General features: G+C 41.9%; 1 protein-coding gene across 2 annotated transcripts; it reads left to right on the top strand.

The window, feature by feature from the left end:
* The first annotated feature begins 952 nt into the window (after positions 1-952).
* On the top strand, positions 953-23,239 carry DHRS7B (dehydrogenase/reductase 7B). 2 transcript variants are annotated; one of them, XM_072120823.1, is made up of 7 exons: positions 953-1,089; positions 11,018-11,199; positions 15,190-15,305; positions 16,938-17,148; positions 20,958-21,050; positions 21,977-22,129; positions 22,898-23,237. In XM_072120823.1, coding segments are annotated over exons 1-7 (963 nt in total). In that variant the 5' UTR covers positions 953-1,087; the 3' UTR covers positions 23,104-23,237. The 2 variants fall into 2 exon arrangements, with proteins under 2 accessions (XP_071976924.1, XP_071976923.1); XM_072120822.1 differs by lacking the exon at positions 953-1,089 and adding an exon at positions 6,430-6,546 and having other exon boundaries at positions 22,898-23,239.
* The last annotated feature ends 2,240 nt before the right edge of the window (positions 23,240-25,479 follow it).

The raw sequence follows: 25,479 nt of genomic DNA, 5'->3' as shown, positions 1-25,479 counted from the left end.
TCTCAAAGGCATGAGTCACAAAGATCCGACAGGGGACACAGGAAGGGGCTGGTAATTTATCAGGGAAGGTGACTGGCCAGCGCCAATTACCAGCACGCTGGCCCTTTAAATCTTACAGAGCCGACGCATGTGCTTGAGCATGGGGACAGCGCAGACCGCCGCTGGAGCCAGGGAAAGTGAGTGAGGCTGCAGACTGGCTCCGGGGACACAGGGGTGTGCCTGCGACCCAAGAGCACCTGTGACACTATGCACTAACACGTCCCTTTTGGTGCACTTTTTTTCTGTCTTGTCGGACAAAGTGCATCCCAACACAAAACTGGTGCAGACACTGTATGAATACTAGTACAGCGCAAGTTGGGAAGGGGTTAAAGCCCCAGCACGAGTTTTCTGTCTGACATTCTTTTCAGTGCAAGCTGCTTGCACATGTATTTATAAAGTACACTACACACAAAGCCACATAAAAGTCTGCACTGAAAGGGGCGTTCAGGTGCACAATCCCATCGAGCACCACATTTAGCATGCAGTGTCCGATAGGATTGTGTTGCCCGCCCCATGTTAGAGGTGCACCAAAAAAAGTTGGTGTACTGTCAGAGCATTGCAGGGGGTGCCAGATTCATGAAGAAATCCTGAATCTGGCGCCCCCTGCACATAGCACAGACTGCACTGTTCTCAGTGAATGTGAGGGGGAGACGTATTATGTGGAGAACCGTCACCTCATTCAGTGCACATCAAGTATTCGGATTTCAGCAGCCACTGGTACACGCATGTAACATAATACATATTCAATGCTTTATCTGAAGTTTTCCTAGCCAGGCGTGCTACATACATGACAGGCCACTCGTGTACATTGCGGCAGTGTATACACACAGTCAGCCACACACTGAGCTCTCTGTGTAGTCGCCTCAGTTTTCTAAGCTTCCCGCCTCTTCTATGCGTCAGCGCGGTGAGATCATGTGATTACTATAGGTTCCGCCCATCTTGGTCACATGACCGCACATGAGGTCAGGTACTGGTTGTAGCTTTGGGAGCAGTTTGTTGATCAAGAGGCCGTGGCCTGGATGTCAGCAGCTCCGCACTTACTGGATGAATGTGAGTGACCTGCAGGGGATGACACACAGCGCAGCCGCTCCGTCTATGAGGAGTAAGAGCCGGCCACGCTGCAGCACTGCCCATGTTATGGCCACTAGTAGGGCGCCCCCTGTTGCTGGTCGGTGCTCGTAGTAATAAGTCACCACTAGCAGTATTAGTAATCTCTCATTCTCTAGGGTACCTGTTGCTCCTGTGTGCCTGACTGCTGCTTCATTCCCTCCTATGGGGCTGTAGGAGATAACCAGACCGGCAACACCTCTAAATAACAATATGAAACCCTTTTCTTAAACCTTCTATATTGTGCTGTTTCTGTTATTGAAGGGGTTGTCCACTTTCGGCAAATAATTGATATGGTTTGTGTATGCAAAAGTTATGCAATTTACCAATATACTTTCTGTATCAATTCCTCGCCATTTTCAAGATCTCTGCTTGCTGTCTTTCTATAGAAAGCTTCTATGTTTACTTATAGTGGGTAGAAATCTGTCCATGGTGTGTAATGGACAGGCAGGTTTACAATCCGTTATCATAGAGTAATCAGAGTCGTGATAATAACCGCTTGCGCACATGCGTGTCCATCACACACCATGCACAGATTTCTATCCACTGTAAGTAAACATAGAAGCTTTCCATAGAAAGACAGCAAACAGAGATCTTAAAAATGGTGAGGAATTCATATGGAAAGCGTATTGGAAGATTGATATGGTTTGAGCAAGTAAAAATTATACAATTTATTTGTTGTAAATGGACAACCCCTTTAAGCATAGGTATATATAAATAAATTGACAACTGGATGTTACCATTTAGCAGTGTGTTACTACTGTCCAATCAGTCTTTCCAGTGGAAAGTTAAGACCCAGATTTCTATTGATTCATGTATTTCTAGGAGGAATGGGACAATGCAGTGTTATAGGTCTTAGTATGTGTCAGAGCAGGGGGTGTGATATGCATTAAACACTGTCCTGTATGAATAGTTATGTGTATAGTGCAAACAATCACTTCAAATTCTTTTGATGGAAAACTGTAAAAGAAAGTCTAAATATAAAAAAGTTGATCACACTAGTTATCACCTTGTCTATTATAATCTGTAAAAATGACATATTGTTCTGCAAAAAAAAAGTCCAAGCACAGCCCCAGATGTCACGCTTACATTTTTCTAACAGGGTAAAAATACTTTTTATCATTTTTGAGGAGTTTTTTTAGGATTTGTAGTCTAGGAAGAATATGGAATTTGTAGTAATATGACTGATCTATTCAATAATTTACCAGTGGCTCTCTAGCTACAACCCTTACAAACATCATTATAGAAAATAGCTTCAGGTCACACGACTCCCATCCGTTTTTTAAAATTTATTTTAACAGACCATTCTGTTAAATAGTAGAGCTGAGCGCTGCACTTGGTGGATAGGGCCTAACTTTTTTTTGTGGGAAAATCCCTGTAAGGGGTTGGCAAGTTCAACTAAAAACTTTTTTTTTTACTGTGTAAGTGTGGGGGGTAGGATATTCTGTAATTTACCAATATACATCTTGATAATTAAAGTGAAGACTTGTGTCTGTTACCTCTTCAGCCAGACATTCCTGTCTATAAAATGGCTGCAGATGGAGGGTCATGTGATCTCTAACTGTCTATGAGCAATCACCCTGTCAGGACTTAGATCTTATGATAGTATTTATAATTATAAGGTCCTGGTAGGGAGATTGTACATAGACGGATAGAGATCACATAATCCTCCATCTGTGGCCATTTTATGCCTGGCCGATGAGGTAAAGGACAGGAGGCTTCAGTTTACATATAAAGAAAGCAGAGAAGAACTATTAATAGTAGTATATTGGTAAATTACCGTATATTCCGGCGTATAAGACGACTTTTGAAGACAGAAAAATCTTCTGTCTTCTCTGGGGTCGTCTTATACGCCGGTAATCCCGACCGCCCGCCGTGTATTCACGGCGGCGGTCGGGTCCCGGTGCATGGAGAGGGCTCACGGGCTGAGCCCTCTCCATAGCCGGTAAGTCTTTGCTGCATATTGCAGCAAAGGCTTACCGGTAACACCCGCGATCGTGCTAGTGTTTTCACAACGTGGGCTTTGCCGGCAGCCTCAAAGAGATAGCGGCGCATGAGATCCGTCTCCATGGTAGCCTCGGGCCTCACGAAGACCCGAGGCTATTCCGTTTTAACCCCTTCATTACAATGTGCTGATAGCACATTGTAATGAATGAGGAAAATCCCCATATACTGCCATACTTTAGTATGGCAGTATATGGTAGGATCGATCAGACAACCTAGGGTTAAAGTACCCTAGGGAGTCTGAAAAATAGTATAAATTAAAATTTAAAAAAAGTTTAAAAAAAAAAAAATTATAATAAAAAAACCTAAAATTTCAAATCACCCCCCTTTCCCTAGAACTGACATAAATATAAATAAACAGTAAAAATCATAAACACATTAGGTATCGACGCGTCCGAAAATGCCCGATCTATCAAAATATGATAACGGTTTTTCAATGCGTTTAACCCCGTAATGGAAAACAGCGCCCAAAGTCGAAAATGGCACTTTTTTGCCATTTTGAAAAATATAAAAAAATCTATAAAAAGTGATCAAAAGGTCGTACAGTCCTAAAAATGATATCATTGAAAATATTATCAAATTTCGCAAAAAATGACACCACCCACAGCTCCGTACACCAAAGTATAAAAAAGTTATTAGCGCCAGAAGTTGGCAAAATCAAAACAATAATTTTTGTACAGGAGGTTTTCATTTTTGTAAATGTATGGAAACATTATAAAACTTATACAAATTTGGTATCTCCTTAATCATACCGACCCAAAGAATAAAGTAGACATGTCATTTGGGGCGCTCAGTGAAAGACGTAATATCCAAATATCCAAGCCCACAAGAAAATGGCGCAAATGCGTTTTTTCACCATTTTCATTGCATTTGGAATTATTTTCCCGCTTCTGAGTACATGGCATGGATTATTTAATAAAATAAAAATTTAAGGTACAGTATGGTAACATTTACAGTAAAATGGACGATGGTAATGTTGTTGTTGTATGCCTTATGTTTATGAGCGACAGTTTTCCTGCTATATACCTGCATGTCATAAGAATTAAAATTAAAAAAAGGACCATGTTAAATTCAAATCTGTTTTTTTTTTTTTAAATTTTTACCGGTGTTTTGTATGCGTTGGAAAAGGGGTAGTCTTATACGGTGAATATATCTTAAACTCTATATTTTAACCCCTTAACGCTCTGCGCCGTAGCTCTACGGCGCAGAGGTATAAGGGATGTATGAAGAGGGCTCACGGGCTGAGTCCTCTTCATACAGAGGTGGGGGTTTTTGCATTTTGCACAAAACCCCCACCGCTAATAACCGCGGTCGGTGCCTGCACCGATCGCGGCTATTAACCCCCTAAACGCCGCCGGCAAAGTCGCCGGCGGCGTTTAAAAGACGGCGGCGCGCGGGCGCCGCCATCTTTTTTTCGATCGCCACGCCCCCGAACGTCATCGGATCGGATCGGTTGCCATGGTAGCCTCGTGTCTTCTTTTGACACGAGGCTATCTGGCAGCTGCATATTCGTTACAATGAGCCAGTGGCTCATTGTAATGAATGTGCTGCAAAAATGCCATATATTGCAATACTGTAGTATTGCAGTATATGGTAGCAGCGATCTGACCATCTAGGGTTAATGTACCCTAGATGGTCTAAAAGATAGTGAAAAAAAAAGAAAAAAAAAAGTTTAAAAAATAAAAAAAATTAATAAAATATTAAAAGTTCAAATCACCCCCCTTTCCCTAGAACGGATATAAAACATAACAAACAGTAAAAATCACAAACATATTAGGTATCGCCCGCGCCTGTGCAGGCCCGCGCCTGTGCAGCCCCGGCTTCAGAGCAGTGACCGCACAGGCAAGGGCCTGCTGTTCTGCGCGTGCGCAGACGGCAGGATCGTCGGACGAGGGCGCGCAGCTACGAGCAGCTGCGCGCCGAAGATGGTGAGTAGGAGGGGTAAAGTGGCTACCGGGGTGTGGAGTAGCCGCCTCGTGTAACCTCAGATGCGGCTACTCCACGCCCCAGTAGCCACATAACAAAATTTACATATTAGGGTAATAAAAGTTTCCAAAAAAGTGCGGGGACGCGAGGATTAGCCCTTAAAAGGGCTATCCTCACGTCCTATTGATCCACCTACCACCCGATCTACCTTTTATAGGTAGATTTGTGGTGGTAGGTTTCCTTTAAACAGCCCCATGTATCTGACCTGACGCAGGACGGGTGAGCTGCAGCCTCAATAGTAGCAGCTCCTTGGTCTCCTCTCCAGCCCTGAGGAGCTGCATCATCAGTTCTGCTGTCCTTGTTGCAGGGAAAAACTGCCTGTGCGAGTGTCAGAGATGCTTGTACAGGCATTAATGCAACCTCTGCACAGCCTCTTAGGATGAGAGAATTTTTTTTTGTAATCTTGACGTTTGTAACAACCTAGAGATTAAAGTTATCATATTATATATGTCATATGAACACAGTAAATTAAAAATGCAATTACCGTAAAAGCCTGAGAATTGTATTTTTCCCAAGGGTTAATAGGATTTGATCAGTGTTATAACTCTATGCACCCCAAATTGGTGAAGTTTAAAATCCTTAGACAAAAACAACTCTCATGGCTTAAGTGACAGAAACTTTAAAAACTAATTTCTTTTGGAAGGTGTAGGTGGGTTAAAAAAAAACAAAAAAAGGACTTTACTAAACTTTCTCTTGACTAAAAAAATATATTATACCTGAACTCAGCTTCTGTAAATTTTTTACTTTGACTGCTGTTATGCAGGCCCTTTGCTGTCAAGTTGGCCGGAACAACAACAATGTGCCCACATGGGGCAAAAAGAGGTCTGGTCAACTTTGTTAATATTAAAAAAAAAAGTGTGTTTGGCTATCTATATATATTTATTGGGACACCTAAATGTGGTGCCCCTCATGCCTGTGGCCCATAGATTAGGATCAGCATTCAAAATGCTGACTTAATTAAATGTCCCTGCTACTTGTGAAACCACCATAATATACAGTATGCATAATTGTCAATTGAGTAGAACATGTTACCAGTGACTGGTTCAATGGTAGCGCTGACAATGGAATATCTCATGTAATAAATGGTTACATATCATAATGAGCGATTGTTTTTAAGGGTTTATCTGTTCAATCCATTTCTTTCCAAGTGATGCTGATTATCAAATATTGAGGACACTTTTTAATCATGTAGTTGGCGAATGATGATTTCTAGTTTGTGTATCCCACTGACTTGCATTGATGGGTTGCTGTGGGCACACATTGTTAATCTCCGGAGATTAGCGTAGGAGCTGTCCTGCATAGTATCCTGGCCTCCGGAGCTTCTATTCTTGTAATGTCACATGAACCTTCTATGTTTGTGACATTATGTGAACACAAGCTCCAGGAGTCCCTAGCTGCAGAGAGGAGCTTGTGAGTCTGCCATGTTATACTTATTTTATGTGGGATTTTTTGTCATCAACGCGTCTTAATAAGCAGGTCTTATTATGACAGGGCTGATCTTTGGGTATGTGGCGTTATTCTGATAAGAGGTGGACTTTGCTTCTTTTTTTATAGGACATTCAAGAACAAGTGACAGTCATGTCTTTGCAGTTTGTCCTTGTCATGTTGTAGAAGCCTTTGTATGTTGGAATACCTATTTAGTACTATAGGGCAATGTGAAAGCATTACACAGTGGGGTCATAATACTTTTGTGATGAGCACAGAAATGGATAGGCGTAGCAGGATGCATTACCTAGGCTTAATTTTGTGTCTATATTGGAAACCAATTGGCTCAGTTGGTTCTACTCGGCTCTTTTCTTCGCACATGTATTTAAGAAGTATCAGCGCCAAAAATGTGTCGAAAGCGACTCAGTTGTGCACCTCATTTACTATGGAGAGACGGACAGAAGTGTGTTGCATGCCCCATGTTAAAGGTGTACCAAAAAAAGTTGGTGCACTCTGTCTGAGCAGTGCGGGGAGCATCAGATTCATGAAGAACTGTTGCTACAATTCAAGAATCTGGCAACCTCTGCACACCACACAGGCAAACTGCACTTAGTGCAGTTTGCACTGTTTTTAGTAAATGTGCTCCATTGCATAAGGTCTCCAAAGGCACTTGGTGTTCTGTGTTTTTTGACCAGGATGTCAGTCACTTTCATCATGGAAATGCATTCAAAGTCTCAGGTTTGTGTGGTGGCTGATCCTTCCTTACTCTCTCTCACTCTATAGGATAGAGAACCCAGAAAAACCAACTTAGAAGACACCTTCAAAAAGGTGTAATAATACGCTACAAGAATCTGATTTGCAAGGATTTCAAAAAATACATTTATGAAAAATAATCTTTGATATTGGAACTACATTATTTAGTTAAAGAATAAGTCCAGAACCTCATTACTACTTTTTGTGCAAACAAAGCCACCACATAATAAAACAGATTTGGGCCCCTTGCACATGACTGTATATGGTGGCCATATGCTAGCTGTACGAACGGCAGCTAGGACATGGCAGCCATAGAGGAGTGCATTGTGCACGGCGGGGTACGGTGTGCACCCACATGTCACCATAACATTCCATTACTGGGAAAAAGATATATCTCATGCTATAAGAATGGCCCGGAGCAAAGTCTCCCTATGGAGAGCGGAGGGGTGAGGAACGTTCATGCTCGAATCCCAGCAACAAATGGGTACTAGATATCATACGGGAGAGTGTGAAACCTGTCTCTCATCATTATCCTCCCCCTCAAAATTTCAGGACTACTGCTCTGTTTCTACTGCCATTTGTGCACTGTAATTTGACAAGTAAAAACTCTGTGTGTAAAAGCGGTATTTGTGGAAGTACCAGCCGAGAAAAAGGACCCGGTTCAGGATGGAGACCTTAAGATCTTTTCTTCCAGAGGGAAAAATTCAGAAAATCCAAATGGCAGTATGATGTCTTTTTAAAGAATCCTTCCCCCTTCAAAAGGACAGTTATGGTCCTCCTAGGCCTCTTGGCAGACACTTCTTCAGCATTTCCCTGGGGGCAAATTCATGACCACAGCCTTCAACTACACATGTTGTGAATGTGGAACAGAAAAGACTTCTCATTGGATCAGAGGATCCTTCTTCTTTCAGAAGTGGTGGCAAATTTATCATGTGGTCTTCCCTGGAGACGAGAAAGGACAGTAGTTCTGACTACAGATGCAACTTCCTGCGACGGGGTACATCTGATTGGTCAGCTTTTTCAGGGTCCCTGTGACAGCTCTTTCACAGGGAGATCTTCAAATTTCAGAGAACTAGTGGCAAAAAGCGAAGCTCTAAAAGCGGCCCTTCCATCAATCCTCAATTAAGATGTGAGAGTAGTATGGGACAATACCACAGCGGTAGCTTTCCTAAATGAGGGTGGCAAAAGAAGTCCGATTTGATGTATTTGGCCTTCAAAATCTTCTATACAGTGGCAGATTTTTTGAGCTGGACCAAGCTGAAACCGGGGGAGTGGTGCCTGAACAGGGAGGTCTTCATGCAGATTACCAGACTTTGGCTAGTCCCAGAGATAGACTTATTTGCCACCAAAAAGAACGGACAGGTTGAAAATTTTGCTCTCTGAACCCACTAAAAAATCCAGGGGCATTAGACGCTCTATCAGTGAAATGAGAGTTGAGACTTGCCTATGCTTTCCCTCCGTTAGTCCTGCTCCCCAGGGTCTTTTAAGAAAGTCCGAAAGAATCACATAAGGGACACTCTGATAAATCCTTCAGGACCTAGAGCCAAGCCCTCTTGGGCCAAAAGAGAGCTATCACTTTCAGACCCATGGATTCTACTGGACAGCCCTAATCTCCTAGAGCAGGGGTCAGGAACCTTTTTGGCTTGGGGTTGTAGACTCCAAAAATATAGAAATAAATTAGTTCAATTCGTTAAATGCAGTATGTACTAAATATTTCAACGGAAAATGTGGAAATTATGGAATGTCCTATAAATGTCTGTTCTATTCCTGATCTAAGGTTGTAGGCTTTGTTGAATGTAGATGCACTTTTTGCTCATGCTCAGTAGTGAAGCTCCTCCCCTACAGATCATAGTAAATGTGCCCTGGGAATGTTTCTACTCATCTCATCACTGTCAGAGTGACCAGAAAATAGGGATAGGAGGATATGTAGACCATATCTAAAGTTTACATAAACTATGCTTTTAGTTGAGATGAATGTGGCTTCTTAATATGTACATGCATTGTAGTGAAGTGAAGGGGAAGGAATGTCTGCACTTATTTTAAAACTGCAGAGTGATCTGGAAAACTGGATTAAGGCAGGATTACCCAGTGTTCTCTATATACTGCTTTATGGTTTGCTTTTGCTTTTCCCCATGTTTGTAGAGCTGCTCTGATTCTATACACTATGCATAGAATAGGTGTAAATACAGAAACGTGCACATGAAAAAGTACTATAGACATAAGAGCCGAGCCTTCATTTTACCTAGTATTGCTAGACTTTGTAGCTGGCTGTTCCCAACGAAAAGCCTGATATTGAAAGTTCAATCATTCATCAAAACTGACTGTTCCTGAGGCAATTGCTCTATATCCGGACTTTGTTTGAGATGTTGCCCTTGTGGTTCCTGCATTGCCACCAGCGCAAGTCATTGTAAGGAGGCAGTACTCTAGCCATAAATTTAATTGGGTAAGACTTGAGGTATCCAGTGTGAAAGTAGCCTATGGTTGTATTCCAATAAATATAACTTGGTTTTTACAGTAATAAGACATTTTATCACATAAACATGTCCAATGTGCTTGGGAGTAAAAGTCGGATTCCACGGACGACGCATGGACCGGGTTTCATGCAGTGAACGCCCTAAGCGTTTGTATTATTTAGATCAGGGCATTGCAATGTGAATGTCAAAGCTTAATCATGAATGTGATATGCCCTCCACTCGGCTTCCAAGACTTGACTTTGAACGCTGTGCTTGGATTAATACGTAAGGAAGCTGAAGGATGTAGTGGAATAGGAGTAAAAAAAAAAGACCTCGTCATTAGTTCATGTATTTGTAACTTGCTTATTTATGTATTTTTAAACACTTATAAGTGGACAGGGAAATGTAAAAGTATAGGTTAAAGGTTATTACCGTACATACCCTATACACTAGAGTATAAGCCAACCTGTTGACTCGAGTATAAGCCGAGGGTAGGAAATGCATTGGTCCTAGCCTGCCCCCAATATACAGCCTGCCAGCCCCTGTCCCCCCATGTTTTTCCGAATCCGTCGTGTTTTTTTTACGGCCACGCCCCCCGATTTCCGTCGCATGCATGTTGGCGCCGATGCGTCACAATCCGATCGCGTGCGGCGAAATCCCGGGGCAATACAGGGAAAATCGGTGCAAAGCGGAAATATTCGGTTAAACCGTCGCAAAAACGCAAATCGGGCCCTTAAATGACCCCCTATATCTTATAATTGTAAGCCAAAAAAATTATTTGCTCTCTGTGACCAATGGATTTTAAATTTGTACGGTTGTCATAAGCTTTGTTATTCCTGGCTCTTAATTGCAAACGCCTTTGATAACTGTTACAGCTGTTTATTGTAGCCTAGGGCTAAAGTACAGTAAATTACCAACATCCAGAGGTCCGTTTGTAACTAGGGGTCGTCTGAAAGTCGGGTGTTCTTAAGTAGGGGACCGCCTGTACTTGCCTCTCTCCCGCTTTCACTGCAGGCTTCTGTTAGTATACAGAGGTTGGTGGTGACTCGCATTTACAGGTGGGCTCCAGCTACTGCATGCATTAAAGTGAACCTTTTAAAGGATTTGTTCACACATAGTTTGTTTTTCTCGTTGTATAACGACCTTTAATTGGTTTTTCTTGTGCTTCCTTGTGTTTCTCTGAGTGCAATAGAACAGTGGCTACTATTGAAGTGGTATTTTTTTGAATAATTTGTTTCTCTCTCCATCAGGAAGGGCCTCACTGGTTCAAAACGTACTGTGATGGACCTGACGTCATGGGTAATCCTTCCTTTCCTATTTGGCAGTATTGGGATCTACGGTCTATTCAGACTCTTGCAGAGGCTTCGTAGTAGTGCTTATGTTCAAGATGCTGTTGTTGTTATCACTGGTGCTACATCTGGATTAGGCAAAGGTAAGCCATTGGGATTTAAGCCTTTACGGACCAAACTTCTTTTTTCACTTTCCACATTTTAAAAGCTGTATGAGGGCTTGTTTTCTGCAGTACAGACTCAACTTCCTAGTGGCCCTATATTCTATGCATTGTACTGAAGAGCTTGATTCTAAATATATATTTTATATTCAGTACCTTAAAGGAATTCTGTCAGCACATTTTCACAAATATAGCTAGTGACAGGAGCCCTATTAACTGACACCCTTCTTTTAGCTAAAAATTGTTTCCTTCACATCACCAAAAATCAACTTTTATTATATTACTTGATATCAGAGCGGGTGTGTCCTGCTTGTCTGACACCTCCATCTACTTTTTGCATGTCATGTGACCAGGGTAATGTCATCTCAGGACCTGTTTCACTTGCAACATCTACCCCATGTATGTATCTGATCACATGAAATCACAGCATGACTTCATGGATTTCAATTCCTCACCATCTTCCATGGAGGCATGCTGTGATTTCATGTGATCAGATACAATGTCTACTACAACTGACAACTCCCCAGTATGGAGAGGCCTCAGCCAGTAAACACTCACCATACTGGCTTAAAGTACATCTGTAAAGTATAAAAACTTTTACCTAACTCTGCACTAAGCAAAAAATAAGCAATTCTCTAATTTACTCTAATTATCTATCTGCAGGTGTTTAACTGCTAGCAGATGCTTTACCTTGCTACCTCCCCCCCCCACCACCACCACCACCACCAGGCTAATCTCTGTTTGCCATGCTTTCTGGTCACCCGGGGAAACCCTATAATACATCTGCAGACAAGTCGAGAAAATAGGACCTTGGGTGATGTCACAAGCATGTGACTAATCACATGTTTCAGGTCGTCAAATTACAAAGTGCTCCCACTTCAGGAATAGCTGAATATGATTTTATAAAAAGGGATGATCTGTATACCAGGCTGTATCTTGGGTTAGGGAGAAGCCAGAGGCATGATACAGGTATTGTTGGAATTGTTGTGAAATGCTTTCTTCTTTTGTCAGTAACTTCACAGTTAAGCTTTAACTAAACCTTGGAATGCATTTTTTGTTTAAATTTCAGAAATGAATTGAATAATTGATCATAGTATAAAGAAAATCTACCATGGTGTGTTATCCATGGCCTCCTTCATTCTAAAATCTACTTTTTAAATTATGCTAAAGATTCTGAGGGGCTACTCTAGACTTTGTGTGATCTGGCTTTACAGACTGTTTTTGATTTACTGATTTTTAGAAGGGCAAAGGCAATTGATTTAAATATAAGAAGATTATCACAGTTCCTGGATCTATGAGTAAGTGTCCCTGGTTTATCATGCTTAATTCTGATGGTAGATTTTCTTTAACCTCTTAGCCCTTTGCGCTGTAATAGTATTGCACTCAGCTGCTCATGCTGAATGAAGAGGGCTCTTGTCATGCAGACATGGGGTTTTCTTTATATTGCGGCAAACACTGCTAATACCCACGATCAGTGCGTCGCCATCTTGTGATCCTTGTTCCCCCTGTTGTCACCGGGTAAAAATTCAAATCGCCTCCCTTCCTTTCCCTAGAACTGATATAAAAGTAGATAAACAGTAAAAATCACAACTGTGTTGCATATGGCCGCATCCCAAAATGCCAGATACATCAAAATTTAAAAACTGTTATTCCCGGCGATAAACCCCATGGAACCCGATGAGCCCAAATGTTCGATACGACACTTTTATTCCATTTTCCATCACATAAATTTTTTTTTTTTAAAAAGTGATCAAAAGGTTGCAAAGTCCTTAAATTGGTAGCAATGAAAATGTCAGCTCATCTTGCAAACACCGCTCCGTACACCAAAGTATGAAAAAGTTATTAGTGTCAGTAGACATTGAAATGAAATTTTTTTTTTAATTTTTGAAAATGTATTACAATACAACGCTTATATAAACCAAAGCATAAAGTAGACCTATCATTTGGTGCTCTTTATCAGGTTCTTTTATTTCTCAGCTTGGAGTGCAGGACAGAAATTTATACAAACTGTTTAAAGGGAGCCTGTCAGCAGAAATCTACCTAATAACCGTTTGTTGTCAAGCTGATAATCCTCTTCTAGATCATGTATCTTTCATGGACCAGTTTAGTGAAATCATCCACAAAATCGGCATTGAAGTAATATGTAATTTGGTTGTGAAGCTCTCCCCATGTCAGAATGCCTCTGCTATAATTGATACCCTGATCCAGAGACCTCATAACAGACTCTCTTGAAGTCACTATGTCAATTTTACAACTCGCTTCAATGTTGATTTCTCTGAATGATGCCGCCATGTTATCATCACCAACATGCATAAGTAACTGAGCCCCTAATTTCGAGTCACTTTTATAACTTGTTCCTGTTTTATATGACATATCAGGATAGTACAAAGTTATAAATGAATCATACAAAATCTATCAGGTTTATTTATTTTTTGTTTTTGGAATTCGTTATGGTTTAACATAATAAACAAGGGAAATGGTTTTTCAGGTAGGAGTACATGGACATGCATATTTAAGGGATACCTCTAAATAATGCATCCGAATATTTTGACACTGGACCACACACATTATTACCGTATATACTCGTGTATAAGCCGAGTTTTTCAGCACAAAAAATGTGCTGAAAAACGTCCCCTCGGCTTATACACGAGTCAATACTGACTAAAATTGACTAAAAAAATAATAAACTTATATACTTACCCTCCGGTGGCCCCGATGCGCAGCGCTGCTCCCCCGATGTCATCGCGGCTCCTCTTCTGGCTTCCCGGCTGTTCTTCTTCCTTCAGCGTGCTGGGCGCCGCCATGCTCCTCTCGCGGGCGGCGCCTAGTATGACGTCAGCAGCGGCGCGTCATACTAGGCGCCGCCCGCGAGAAGAACATGACGGCGCCCAGCAAGCTGAAGCAAGAATAGGAGCCGCGATGACATCGGGGGAGCAGCGCTGCGCATCGGGGTGCACGGTGAGTATATAACTTTATTTTTTTATTCTGCTGGGGGCACGGCTGTATACTACTGGGGGCACGGCTCTATACTACTGGGGGCAGGCTGTGCTGTATACTACTGGGGGCAGGCTGTGCTGTATACTACTGGGGGCAGGCTGTGCTGTATACTACTGGGGGCAGGCTGTGCTGTATACTACTGGGGGCAGCCTGTGCTGTATACTACTGGGGGCAGCCTGTGCTGTATACTACTGGGGGCAGCCTGTGCTGTATACTACTGGGGGCAGCCTGTGCTGTATACTACTGGGGGCAGCCTGTGCTGTATACTACTGGGGGCAGCCTGTGCTGTATACTACTGGGGGCAGCCTGTGCTGTATACTACTGGGGGCAGCCTGTGCTGTATACTACTGGGGGCAGGCTGTGCTGTATACTACTGGGGGCAGGCTGGGCTGTATACTACTGGGGGCAGCCTGTGCTGTATACTACTGGGGGCAGCCTGTGCTGTATACTACTGGGGGCAGCCTGTGCTGTATACTACTGGGGGCAGCCTGTGCTGTATACTACTGGGGGCAGGCTGTGCTGTATACTACTGGGGGCAGGCTGTGCTGTATACTACTGGGGGCAGGCTGTGCTGTATACTACTGGGGGCAGGCTGTGCTGTATACTACTGGGGGCAGGCTGTGCTGTATACTACTGGGGGCAGGCTGTGCTGTATACTACTGGGGGCAGGCTGTGCTGTATACTACTGGGGGCAGGCTGTGCTGTATACTACTGGGGGCAGGCTGTGCTGTATACTACTGGGGGCAGGCTGGGCTGTATACTACTGGGGGCAGGCTGGGCTGTATACTACTGGGGGGTCTGTGACCAATGCATTTCCCACCCTCGGCTTATACTCGAGTCAATAGGTTTTCCCAGTTTTTTGTGGTAAAATTAGGGGTCTCTGCTTATACTCGGGTCGGCTTATACTCGAGTATATACGGTATTTATTTATATATTCATTTATTTATTTTTTCAAATGTACTGTTAATCTTTCAGAATGTGCAAAAGTATTTTATAAAGCTGGTGCTCAACTCGTGCTCTGCGGGCGCAATGAAGAAGGACTGAAGGATCTCATTAATGAGCTATGTCGGATACGTAGTGGATCCATTCAGGTTTGTGAGGTTATTTTATAATAAGATATTCTCTTGTTTTTCCGATTTTCTGAACAATATGGATAGATAATAAATATTTTGATTTAAATTCCTTTTTATATGTACTGCCATTGTTCTGACATTTGGAGATCTGGTCTCCACACGTTATACACTGATCTGTTGCCACTAGGCTACATTAACAAACTGGAGGTTCTTAGTTACATTTTTATCCAATTGCATAAGGCCATTAAACACTTCACAGTGACTTTGATTTAGTCGCTATTGAGTGCAGCATCACATGGCATACACCGTCTCTGAAATGCAGCACCAGCAGAGACCATGACCCAGCAGCCCGCTAGTAACCATACGGGCAGGCTAAACTCCCATGGCTTTGGCCCAGGGTCCCCACCAGCACCACAGAAATGGTGGATGCCATGCAGTACCGCACCATGGAATGCTCACCATTCCATGTCAAAGAAACTGGCAGCCAAGTAGGTGGCCACTATATGAATTCTCCTGAGAATTTAAAACACCTGGGCTGAGTGCTGGTGCCAGGGAAAAACAACATAAATGAGGGGACAAATTTCAAACTATACCAACATTTGGAAAGAGATATTTCTGACAGATAAGAAATGCTTGTGGTGGTAGTCTGACGTAAGTGGTAGGAGAAAGCATGGGAAAAGCTGAGGGGAAGGTGATTGAAGAGAAGATATGACTTGTGCCATTTGAATTGTCGCTTCTGTCTTCTCCTCTCCTCGCTACATAGTGCTTGTAGTGAAGAGAGGCAGTGGCAGGGCCAATTCCTCTATAGACTTGACAGGCAACATGGTCGCCAAGGCTGATATAGTTACACAGAGCTGCTTGGCATCTAGACCTGACAGGCCTCATGCCTGTAAAGGCCACCTTCCTAAATGTTAGGGGGCTATTCCATAGTCTACAAATTTCATCAGACAATGTTGGATGTAGAGCCATCTTAACATTAGATGCAGTGGAAATGTTTGATAGAAAAGTCCACTGTATACTATGTCATACTATGCTCTCTATGGGATTTGGCCCATGCATCATCTCTTGGGCCTAATTGTTATATTCCATTCCAAACGCATGGATCTGACCTAATGGTGTGTTGTCTAGATCATTTCCACTTTTTTGGAGAACAAGTGCTTTTGTGCCTCCTGGGAGATTTGGGAAACCTACCGTATATACTCGAGTATATATTTAGTTTATAATTTTATATACCCAAGTACTCGCCATTCCGACACCCTGGGCAGCGCCTCTTCTTTCTTCACGCCAGCTGCAGGTCCCCGACAGATATGTGCGCGCACATCTGTCTGTGGCTGTATATGTGAACATTTGGTGAAAGTTTCCCTTTAAAGCCTTTTCAGGCCTAGTCAATAAGGGGTTAATTGATATGAATCTGTTTTTACCATCAATAAGGGAATCCCATATGTATGTTTTAAACAGGAGAGTCAGTAGTAGTGGGCACTGAGAAAATGCCCTCAATTGTTTTTTTTTCTTATTATTTGGCAACCTATAAACAGTAAAATGTTTATAAATAGAACATATAACATCTAACGTGGAATCATTACAGTCAATGTAGTAAATGCCAAGACGCAGCCCATCTAGCACTTAAAAATATTCTTCTTTGTCCTGCAGTTTCATAAGCCACACATGGTCATATTTGATCTGTCAGATGTGGAGGCTGTGACAAGTGCGGCAGAAGAGATCCTCCACCTTGTGGGGAAGGTGGACATTCTGATTAACAATGCAGGCATCAGTTATCGTGGAAATATACTAAACACCAAGATCAGTGTGGACAGAATGATTATGGATACAAACTACTTTGGACCAGTTGCATTGACTAAAGGTGAGGAATTCGATTTGGACCATGCATTCTGCTTAGCAATTGTTACTGGTGAGGGAGCCGCATTGTGTGCCACCTCTTTCTATACCAAATAGAACCCGGCTTTAACCCCTTATCTCCACAGTGACCAGGTAACTTTTTTTAAATTTTTTTTTTAATGTCAATGCCTTCTATAAGCTATAACTTTTTTTTTTCCTGTCACTATAGTTGTGTGGGGTCTTGTTTTTTATCGGAACAAATGTAGGTTAGTGCCATCAAACACAAACTGCGTACACATGCAGGTTGTGCACAGAAATAACATAAAAAAAATAAACAGAGTGGTGCACACATGGCTGTCGATCTTGTCTTACAAGGCTACATGTTACATCGACCACCTTGGGTGGAATTCATCCAACTAGCAAAATACAAATCGCACAGTAATAACAGGTGAGTGGTAAACTACAGTGAAAATGCACACCGTTCAATCCACAAAAGGGCATCAAGCAAGGGCATAGCCGAGGTAGAATATAGGGTCACAGATCGGTTTCTCAGGGCGCTGCCTATGCAGAAAAACTACCTTTTCATATGGTACTATAGCGTTAACAAGAGTTTTCTATTGAACACCTGGGAGGGCGTGGGTCTATCCAACGGAGTGCCACTGCTTTGTGCGCCATAAATAGCACCTCATGAAGGAAGATCCTAGTATGGTGTGGCCAAAGTTCCTCATCTAGGAGCCGGAATAAGCATATTGTGTGTGTTAGGTCAATTGGTGATTCTAGTATATTAGATAGTGCCGATCACCCCCTCCAAAAAGGAATGGGCAGGCCCAGATCATGTACCAGAAGGAGGCTGGTACACAGTTACACCTATGGCAACTGGGAGAGGGGATACAACCTATTTTGTGTAGCCGAATCTGAGTCGGGTAACATTGATGGATTATGTAGAGCTGAGTAAGTTTGTTATTAATGGAGGGAGATACATAACAGTGTGACTCAAGTAGCTCGGCGAAGTCCTCCTCACCCAAGGTGGGAATCGGTACCCTCCATTCTGCTCGTGCCTTACCCTGGCTAGGATTGCCTTTGGCTTGAATGAGGTATGAGTAGATAACTGAGATCTGACTACGCCTATCAAGGGGTATGAACAGAAGGTGTGATAAGAGGTTGGTGGAAATTGAGTGTGGAATGCCGCCTCAGTTGGAAGTAGCGATACATATCGTGCCTGTGTAGTTGGTGTTTTGTGGACAACTGCTCAAAGGACATAAGGATATTGTCCTGGATAACGTCATATACAGCTCTTGGGTAAAGTGAGGAAGGCCCGGGTTATTCCAGAGAGGTGACTCAAGGGGGTTGTCCTTATATTTAATGAGAAGAATGGCTTCTCGCCAAGTTTTCATGGCTACCTTATGTACCGGCAGGAGGTTATTGCCTGACCCTAGGTGTGCTGCTAAATATATTTCTAGAGATTGGAGCATTCCCCCCCCCCCCCACGAGCCCAGATGTTTCAGTCGCCCTGCTAAATAGTATAGGTAAATATCTGGGAGGGCCATGCCCGCCAGGGATTTTGGGCGCTGTAGATTGGCTAACCGCAGCTTAGATCGTCTCGACACCCAAATAAAGGGAATCAGCAGGGAGCCCATGGCCTTAAAGAATGATTTAGGGACGGGAACAAAAATGTTAGAGGTCACGTAGAGCCACTTGGGTTGCACCACCATTTTAACCAGGTTGATGCGTCCTGCCACCTACAAAGGGAGTTTGGACTATATTTCAAATTTGGACTTGTGTGGGATGAAAGACCATACATTCCTGTCTACCATCTATGCAGGTGATCTAGATGTACGGACCCCTAGATGCTTAAAAATGGGCAACATTTCCATTTCACTAGCTTTCAATGGACCCAAAGCTTGTCTATCCTGTAGATACATAATACTTGACTTTGTACAGTTTATGGACAAGCCTGAGAAGTTCCCATAACCAATAAGCTCTATCGCTCTGTTTAGGGATGTCTCTGGGTCTGAAAGGAAAAGGAGGTCATCCGCGTAGAGCCCCAACCTTTCTTCGTGTGCCTTGTACGTAATGTCTTTGTACACCAAATCATTGCAGAGCATCACCGCCAGGGGTTCCACTGCCAATCCAAAAAAGCAACGGTGATAGCGGACACCCCTGACGGATACCCAGTGCCAACTAAAACTGCTCAGAGCGGGATCCATTCAAAAAAGTACTAGCCCGGTGGTCCTGATATATAATGGATACCCATTTTTGAAACACTGGACCAAAGCCCATTTTACGAAGCACCTCAAGCAAAAAAGGCCATTCAATAGAATTCAAAGGCCTTGGCCGCTTACAGCGAGGCCAAGGCCCAAAATGTAGTTTTTAATAGCACAATTTTGGTTTCATATATCATACTGGTAAGCTTTTATGCATACAGCAGGGCAAAATCTCTTTTATATATTATAGTAGCTGTAGATCCTGGCACTGCCCGGAATGGGAAATAACTACTCTTGGCTATATCAAAATAGAATGGGTTAACAAAAAATTATTTTATATGGATCTCTCTCTCTCGGACTCTGTTTTTCTGTATCTGACTGTCTCTTTCAGTGACTCTCTGAGCATCACTGAAGAGAGGGTTCTGACTGTCACTTTGTCTATGGGGAGATTTATCAGAAGTGTCAGAGCAGAACTGCTCTAGTTGCCCATGACAACCAATCAGTGCTCAAGTTTCATTTTTGCACAGCTGTTTATAAAATGACAGATGACCTCAGATATTTCTGATAAATCCCTATGTCTGTATCCCTATCCATGTTACCTCACACATAAGCTGTCTCATTGCCTATAGTAACCAGTCAAAGCTCAGAGCTCCTATTAATGACCTGAGGCAGAATAGCAACCAATCAAGGCTCAGCTTCCAACTGCCGCAGCAGCAGACAATGGCTCCTGCATATGGTGGTTAATAAGTGTATTTTGGTAAAATTTGGTGATTAAAACGTGACTTTGCAGATTCCTTACATACATACGGAAAATTATTTCTTTTAGTACCTTTCTTTTGCCTAATGAAATACTTTTTGGGAGAAAAAAAATACTTGCATTGCCATTTTCCAAGTGCCATATTTTTTAAAATTGTTTGTCAAATTTTGGCTGTGTGAGGGTTTTTTTTTTTTTTTTGTGAAAAGACCTGTAGATTTTATTTGTACACACTTAAGGTGCATACGTTTTTATCATGATTTACCGTACTCTTTTTTTTGTCTAACAGATGATTTAAAAAATGTCAATTTGGGCATAATTTTTCTTTTTTTGTTTTTGTTTTGCAAGATAAATACTATTATAGTTTTGTAGCCTTGGTTTGAACTGCTGGAGGTACAAAATGTGTGTGTGATGTTACCCAGCCCCAGCACTAACTGCAGGACACTAGGTCCTGCAAACTTCTTTTGATGCAGCGCTGTAGAAAGGTGTCGCATCAGATGAAATGCCCTTAAAGGAGTATTCCCACGAAGACAAGTTTCTTAAATGTACTCAGGATACCAAAATAACAGAATCTCTAATTCACTGTTATTAACAAAAATACAGCTTTTCACAGATATAATTCCAACCTGTCTCTATCAGTCCTGGTGTACACAATTTTAGTTGCCCCTAGACACAACCCTGTAACCTCTGGACATCGTGAGCAGAGAAAAGTTGCAAGCAGATAAGTGATCCGGGGGAATGCGGAGGCAGGCACATACCTGTGAGAACAGAGATGTAGCAGAAGTATTTGATGATCCTTATTGTTAACTTAATTTAATCAGTAAATCTAAAGAAATAAATGTGTTAATTTAGTATTTTTGTTATTTCACTTTCAAGCTCTTCTGCCATCAATGATCAAGAATAAGAGAGGGCATGTTGTTGCAATCAGTAGTGTTCAAGGAAAAATAAGCATCCCTTTCAGATCTGCATGTAAGTACTAATGAAAAAGAATGCCGCGGATGCAACCAAAAATAATTCACATGTTTTTATAAGAAATAATTCTGCAAGTCTTCATTGCCACCTTCTTGTTGTAGTAGTTGAATCTTTTCAGGACAACGCAGTTTTAATTTGACTTGTTTTACTATGTGCATTACAAAATCCATAACTTTTATTTCTAGCTTTTAAAAGGGCCGTATGACTTGTTTGCTGTGTAACAAATTATACTTTCTAGTAATATTCTTTAATATTCTGTGCAGTGTGGAAGCTGGACCTATATGATATTTTGTTTCTATATAACAGAAGTTAGGGGCATCTGAACTGACATTTCCCTGCAGCCTCTAAACTTGATTCATTTAGGCAAAATCATTAATTTTCATAACTGCAGAATTACCTATTGCCCGTTTACCTTTAAGAAATCTAATCCAAAGGACACTTCATACCCTACCTAAGGGGGCTAGTAACTTTTAATCTGGTACAATGTGGGTGACATGGTCTCTTTTAATACTGTTAAAAGGGGAGCGCTGGGAAAGAGTAGATGACTAGGGTTCCAATTTTTTTTTTTTTTTTTTTGTAAAGTATTGACTGTCCTCTCATGTTGTCACATAGGGGGAGATTTAACATTGTTCAAAATGCACCTGCGTATAATGCCTTACCCCCACCCCACCCCTTTCTCGATAAATCCAAGAGGCGGCTGCGCTGGTCGGGCTGGTGTAGAATTGTGCCCTCTCTATGTCTACTTGCCTTGGAGTTGTTACAAAGGAGCAAATGGACAAAATTGTGAATATTTCAGGGCTTGTATTCCAGTTTTCAGACATACAAGACCTCATAAATCTGGCCCGTAGGACCTTGTGCAATTTATGCAATAGCTGTATATTTAAGTAAAATTAATTCTTATCTCACTTATCTTTTTCTTTAAGATTCAGCATCTAAGCACGCTACACAAGCATTTTTTGATTGCCTGAGAGCGGAGATGGTGTCACATGACATTGCCGTCACTGTGATAAGTCCAGGATATATTCAAACCAACTTGTCACTTAATGCTGTGACGGAAGATGGGTCAAAATATGGAGGTAGACATTTCTCAGTCCGTTTTCTTTTGGATATTGACTTTTTAAAGTGATATAACCTATTAGCAAACGGCCACATTCATTTCAATGGGCAAAACGGTAATCCATTTAGATGGTTGTATTGTCTACCGTACCATACTGTGAGAAAATATAGAGCATGTCTTATTTTCTCCAGTATTTCCGTTCTGTATGCCCCATAGAAGTCTAAGGGAACGTTGGGAAGTTTTGCGTATTTACCACATATGGTTGAACAATGTGTGTGTATGTATGTATGTATATATCCTGTCTCTAATACAATAAAATATACACCGTATATATACACATCGCATATAAATGCAATATAGAGACCAGAACCAGTGTGAGGTGCATTTTGTCAGCCAGCCATAATTTGCCAGCCCATCGTAATATGGTACAGATACCGTGAAGTGCACATATGGATGAAATTCATACAGCACAGAAATGCAGGACTGGAGAAATCGTATGCAGCAAATGCAACCTACCACTGAAACGGCTCAGCTCGTGAACCCTCTTCATACAGCACCTGCACCTCTGCGCCATACATGTACAGCACAGAGCGTGAACAGATGAAGACTGCCTCCAGGATGGAAATTTCAGACCTCCTGAAGAATGATGCAGATTACATTCCTGGCCTTCCTAATTTTACAAATGACATTTACATATGATATACTTTTACATATAGGCCCACAATAATAACCAGGCAGTTTGAAATCCAACAGATTCTAACCACATATTATTATTTTTTTTCTATAGTAATGGACAAGACAACGGCAGAAGGACGATCATCAGAAGAGGTGGCACAGATTGTCTTCCGAGCTGTTGGAGAAAGGAGAAAAGATGTTCTTGTAGCGGGTCTAGTGCCAACATTAGCTGTATACCTCCGAGCTCTTGCTCCAAAAATATTTTTTTCTCTCATGGCAGCAAGAGCCAAAAAAGAGAGAAAGCTTAAGAATGCATAGTAAGACAGATTTTTTTATTTGTCCTTCAGAAAGCGCAAATGTCCTATGGCTCTGGCTACTGGTTACTACTTGGCAACCTCACAGCACCCTTAATAAACATTTTTTACGTAAAAAGAAAAAAATGGTGGCCTCTTCTATTTGAATTGTATGTACCTGACCTCCTATGCACTAACATGAGGTCTTAACTTTATTGGTGCTACTTGGTATCTAATAAAGAATTGGTCTAGTAAAATGTTGTGCTGATACCACTGCCTCCTGTGCCTGGCACATGCCCACTGCCTATACATGCTGCTTGTGCGACAGATTTACAGGTGCTGGAGGAAAGTGCCTTTTCATCTGTGCAATTGGCTAATTGGAAGGTTTTGTTCTTCATAAGTTGCAAGTTTTAAATTCCTATTCTGAAAATTCATATTCAGATCTTAAAAATCCTAAATTTTATATAGAGGACCTACTTTTAAGAGAGATTTATTTGTTTACTGGGGGGGTAGGGGTTCCCATAACCTCTAAAAGCTAGATTCAAAGACTATTGTTCGCGCCCTGCTCCCGCCAGCTGTTTTGGCTTTGATGGGCGCCACCATGCTGTTCCTTAGTAGAGGTCACTTCCGGTTTGCGGCGCATACCGGGAGTGAGGTCAGAGGGAGTGTGTTTTAAATTGTTGCAGGTTTGTCACACTGACGTCTCCATTTGGTGCTCCAGGCCTATACCTTGTGTGCCTCTGAGATTAGGTACTGTTTGTTTCCCTCTTTCATTAAGTTATTATTATGAATTACCTTGCTCAGGTCTGCTGGGACTGGGTTTATTGAGATCCTGTACTGCACAGAAGCCATTATATGGACTTGTTTATGCGTGTGGAGACTTAAAGCCATAGATGCTTCACTAGGGAATTCTGGGAAGTATGCAAATAAGTTTTCCATGGTGGAAAACAATGCCTCCTTTTTTTTACCTTAAAGGCAGCCCGCTAAACACAAAGTATGACCTACAACAAGTCTAAAATCATGGTGTGGGGTTTGGTAGGATTCCAAAGAGAAGGAGAAAGGAAAAGGGGATAGAGAGAAGGAAAAGGAAAGTAGGCGGTTAAAGAAAAGGCTGAAAAAGCAGTCAACCTCCCGCAAATGCAATATGTGCAATGGGGAACTCTCTTTAGCCTGTTTGCCAAATATGTATAGACAATCTTATAAGAGATGAGAAATCTTTCAGACTAAATGGGTTCCTTTATTAGGGGCGAAAGTCCAAGTTCCGTGTATTCTGTGTAAAATCCTTCCCAAACTCCTCAGAAAAGACAAATGATTAAAGAATCCTATTTGGATGTCGCCTCTTGTTGCTTTAAAGATGACTGTGACAATGAGCCTTTTACCAACTCGCTCCTAATAAGATGGAGTGAAAGCACCTCTTCTCATTTAAAAGATTTAGACCCTATATTAAAAGCAATCACACTCTCTAAATACAGAGGAAGTAACTCTATATACTATAAGTATACTTTTCTATACGTAACTGTAATCTATCCAGGAGTAACTGTTGGGAAAGACCCTTTTCTTTTTGCTCCTAAGGATTCCAATCAATGAAACTTTGAAAGAGCTTATACTCGATGAATTTAGAAATCGCCTAGCATTTGATGAAGAATAGACTAAGTTGTGGAACACTGTACCAAGACCAGATGTTAAAGTACGAAAGAAGCTTAAAAAAATTTGACCTGCCGTTTGAAGACTGCATTCAACTTAAGAATCCAATGGATGGAAAGTTGGACGCATTACTTAAAGACCTTCAGCGATGCGAAATCTAAATTTAAACCTTGCAATTACATCAATTGCCCAAACTTTGTTCTTCTGGTTTTCAGAGTTCAAAAAACTGCATAAAAGATGAAAAACCAAGAAAATTGCTCGGAGACCATTCGTATGCTAAAACTCACAACTGTATTCACCATGGACGCTTGGCCGGAGTGTGTTTCAGTGCAAAATGGGCTTATCATTCCACACAATATGTGCACTGTGGCTAAGGCAGTAGAATGGGGATTTCGGATCCAATCCAGCTTATGTAGTATTCTCTTTATTGGTGACCTCATGTTCGGTCCTTAACTGGACTCCAATATGGAGAAAACGGGAGACAGAAAAAAATGATTCCCTGAAACCAGACAAACCCTTAAAATACAGCCTTCGGTTCTTGGACATATCTTCAAAATCCATACTCCAGACAGCCTTCTTTCCAGAAGTATAGAGAACCCGATTGATAGATCAAGTAAATTCCTTCCAAAGGGAACCATCTTGTTCGATAAGGCATGCTATAATAATGTTGTGGCAGTATGTGAGAGCCCAGGACTGTGTGTCGGATACTGTGATGAGTAGTACAGGTGCACCTCAAGGTACAGTTCTGGCTCCCTTC

Source organism: Engystomops pustulosus, chromosome 8 (assembly GCF_040894005.1).
Source record: "Engystomops pustulosus chromosome 8, aEngPut4.maternal, whole genome shotgun sequence".
Taxonomy (NCBI): Eukaryota; Metazoa; Chordata; class Amphibia; order Anura; family Leptodactylidae; genus Engystomops; species Engystomops pustulosus.
This window is presented reverse-complemented; position numbering and strand designations above follow the sequence as displayed.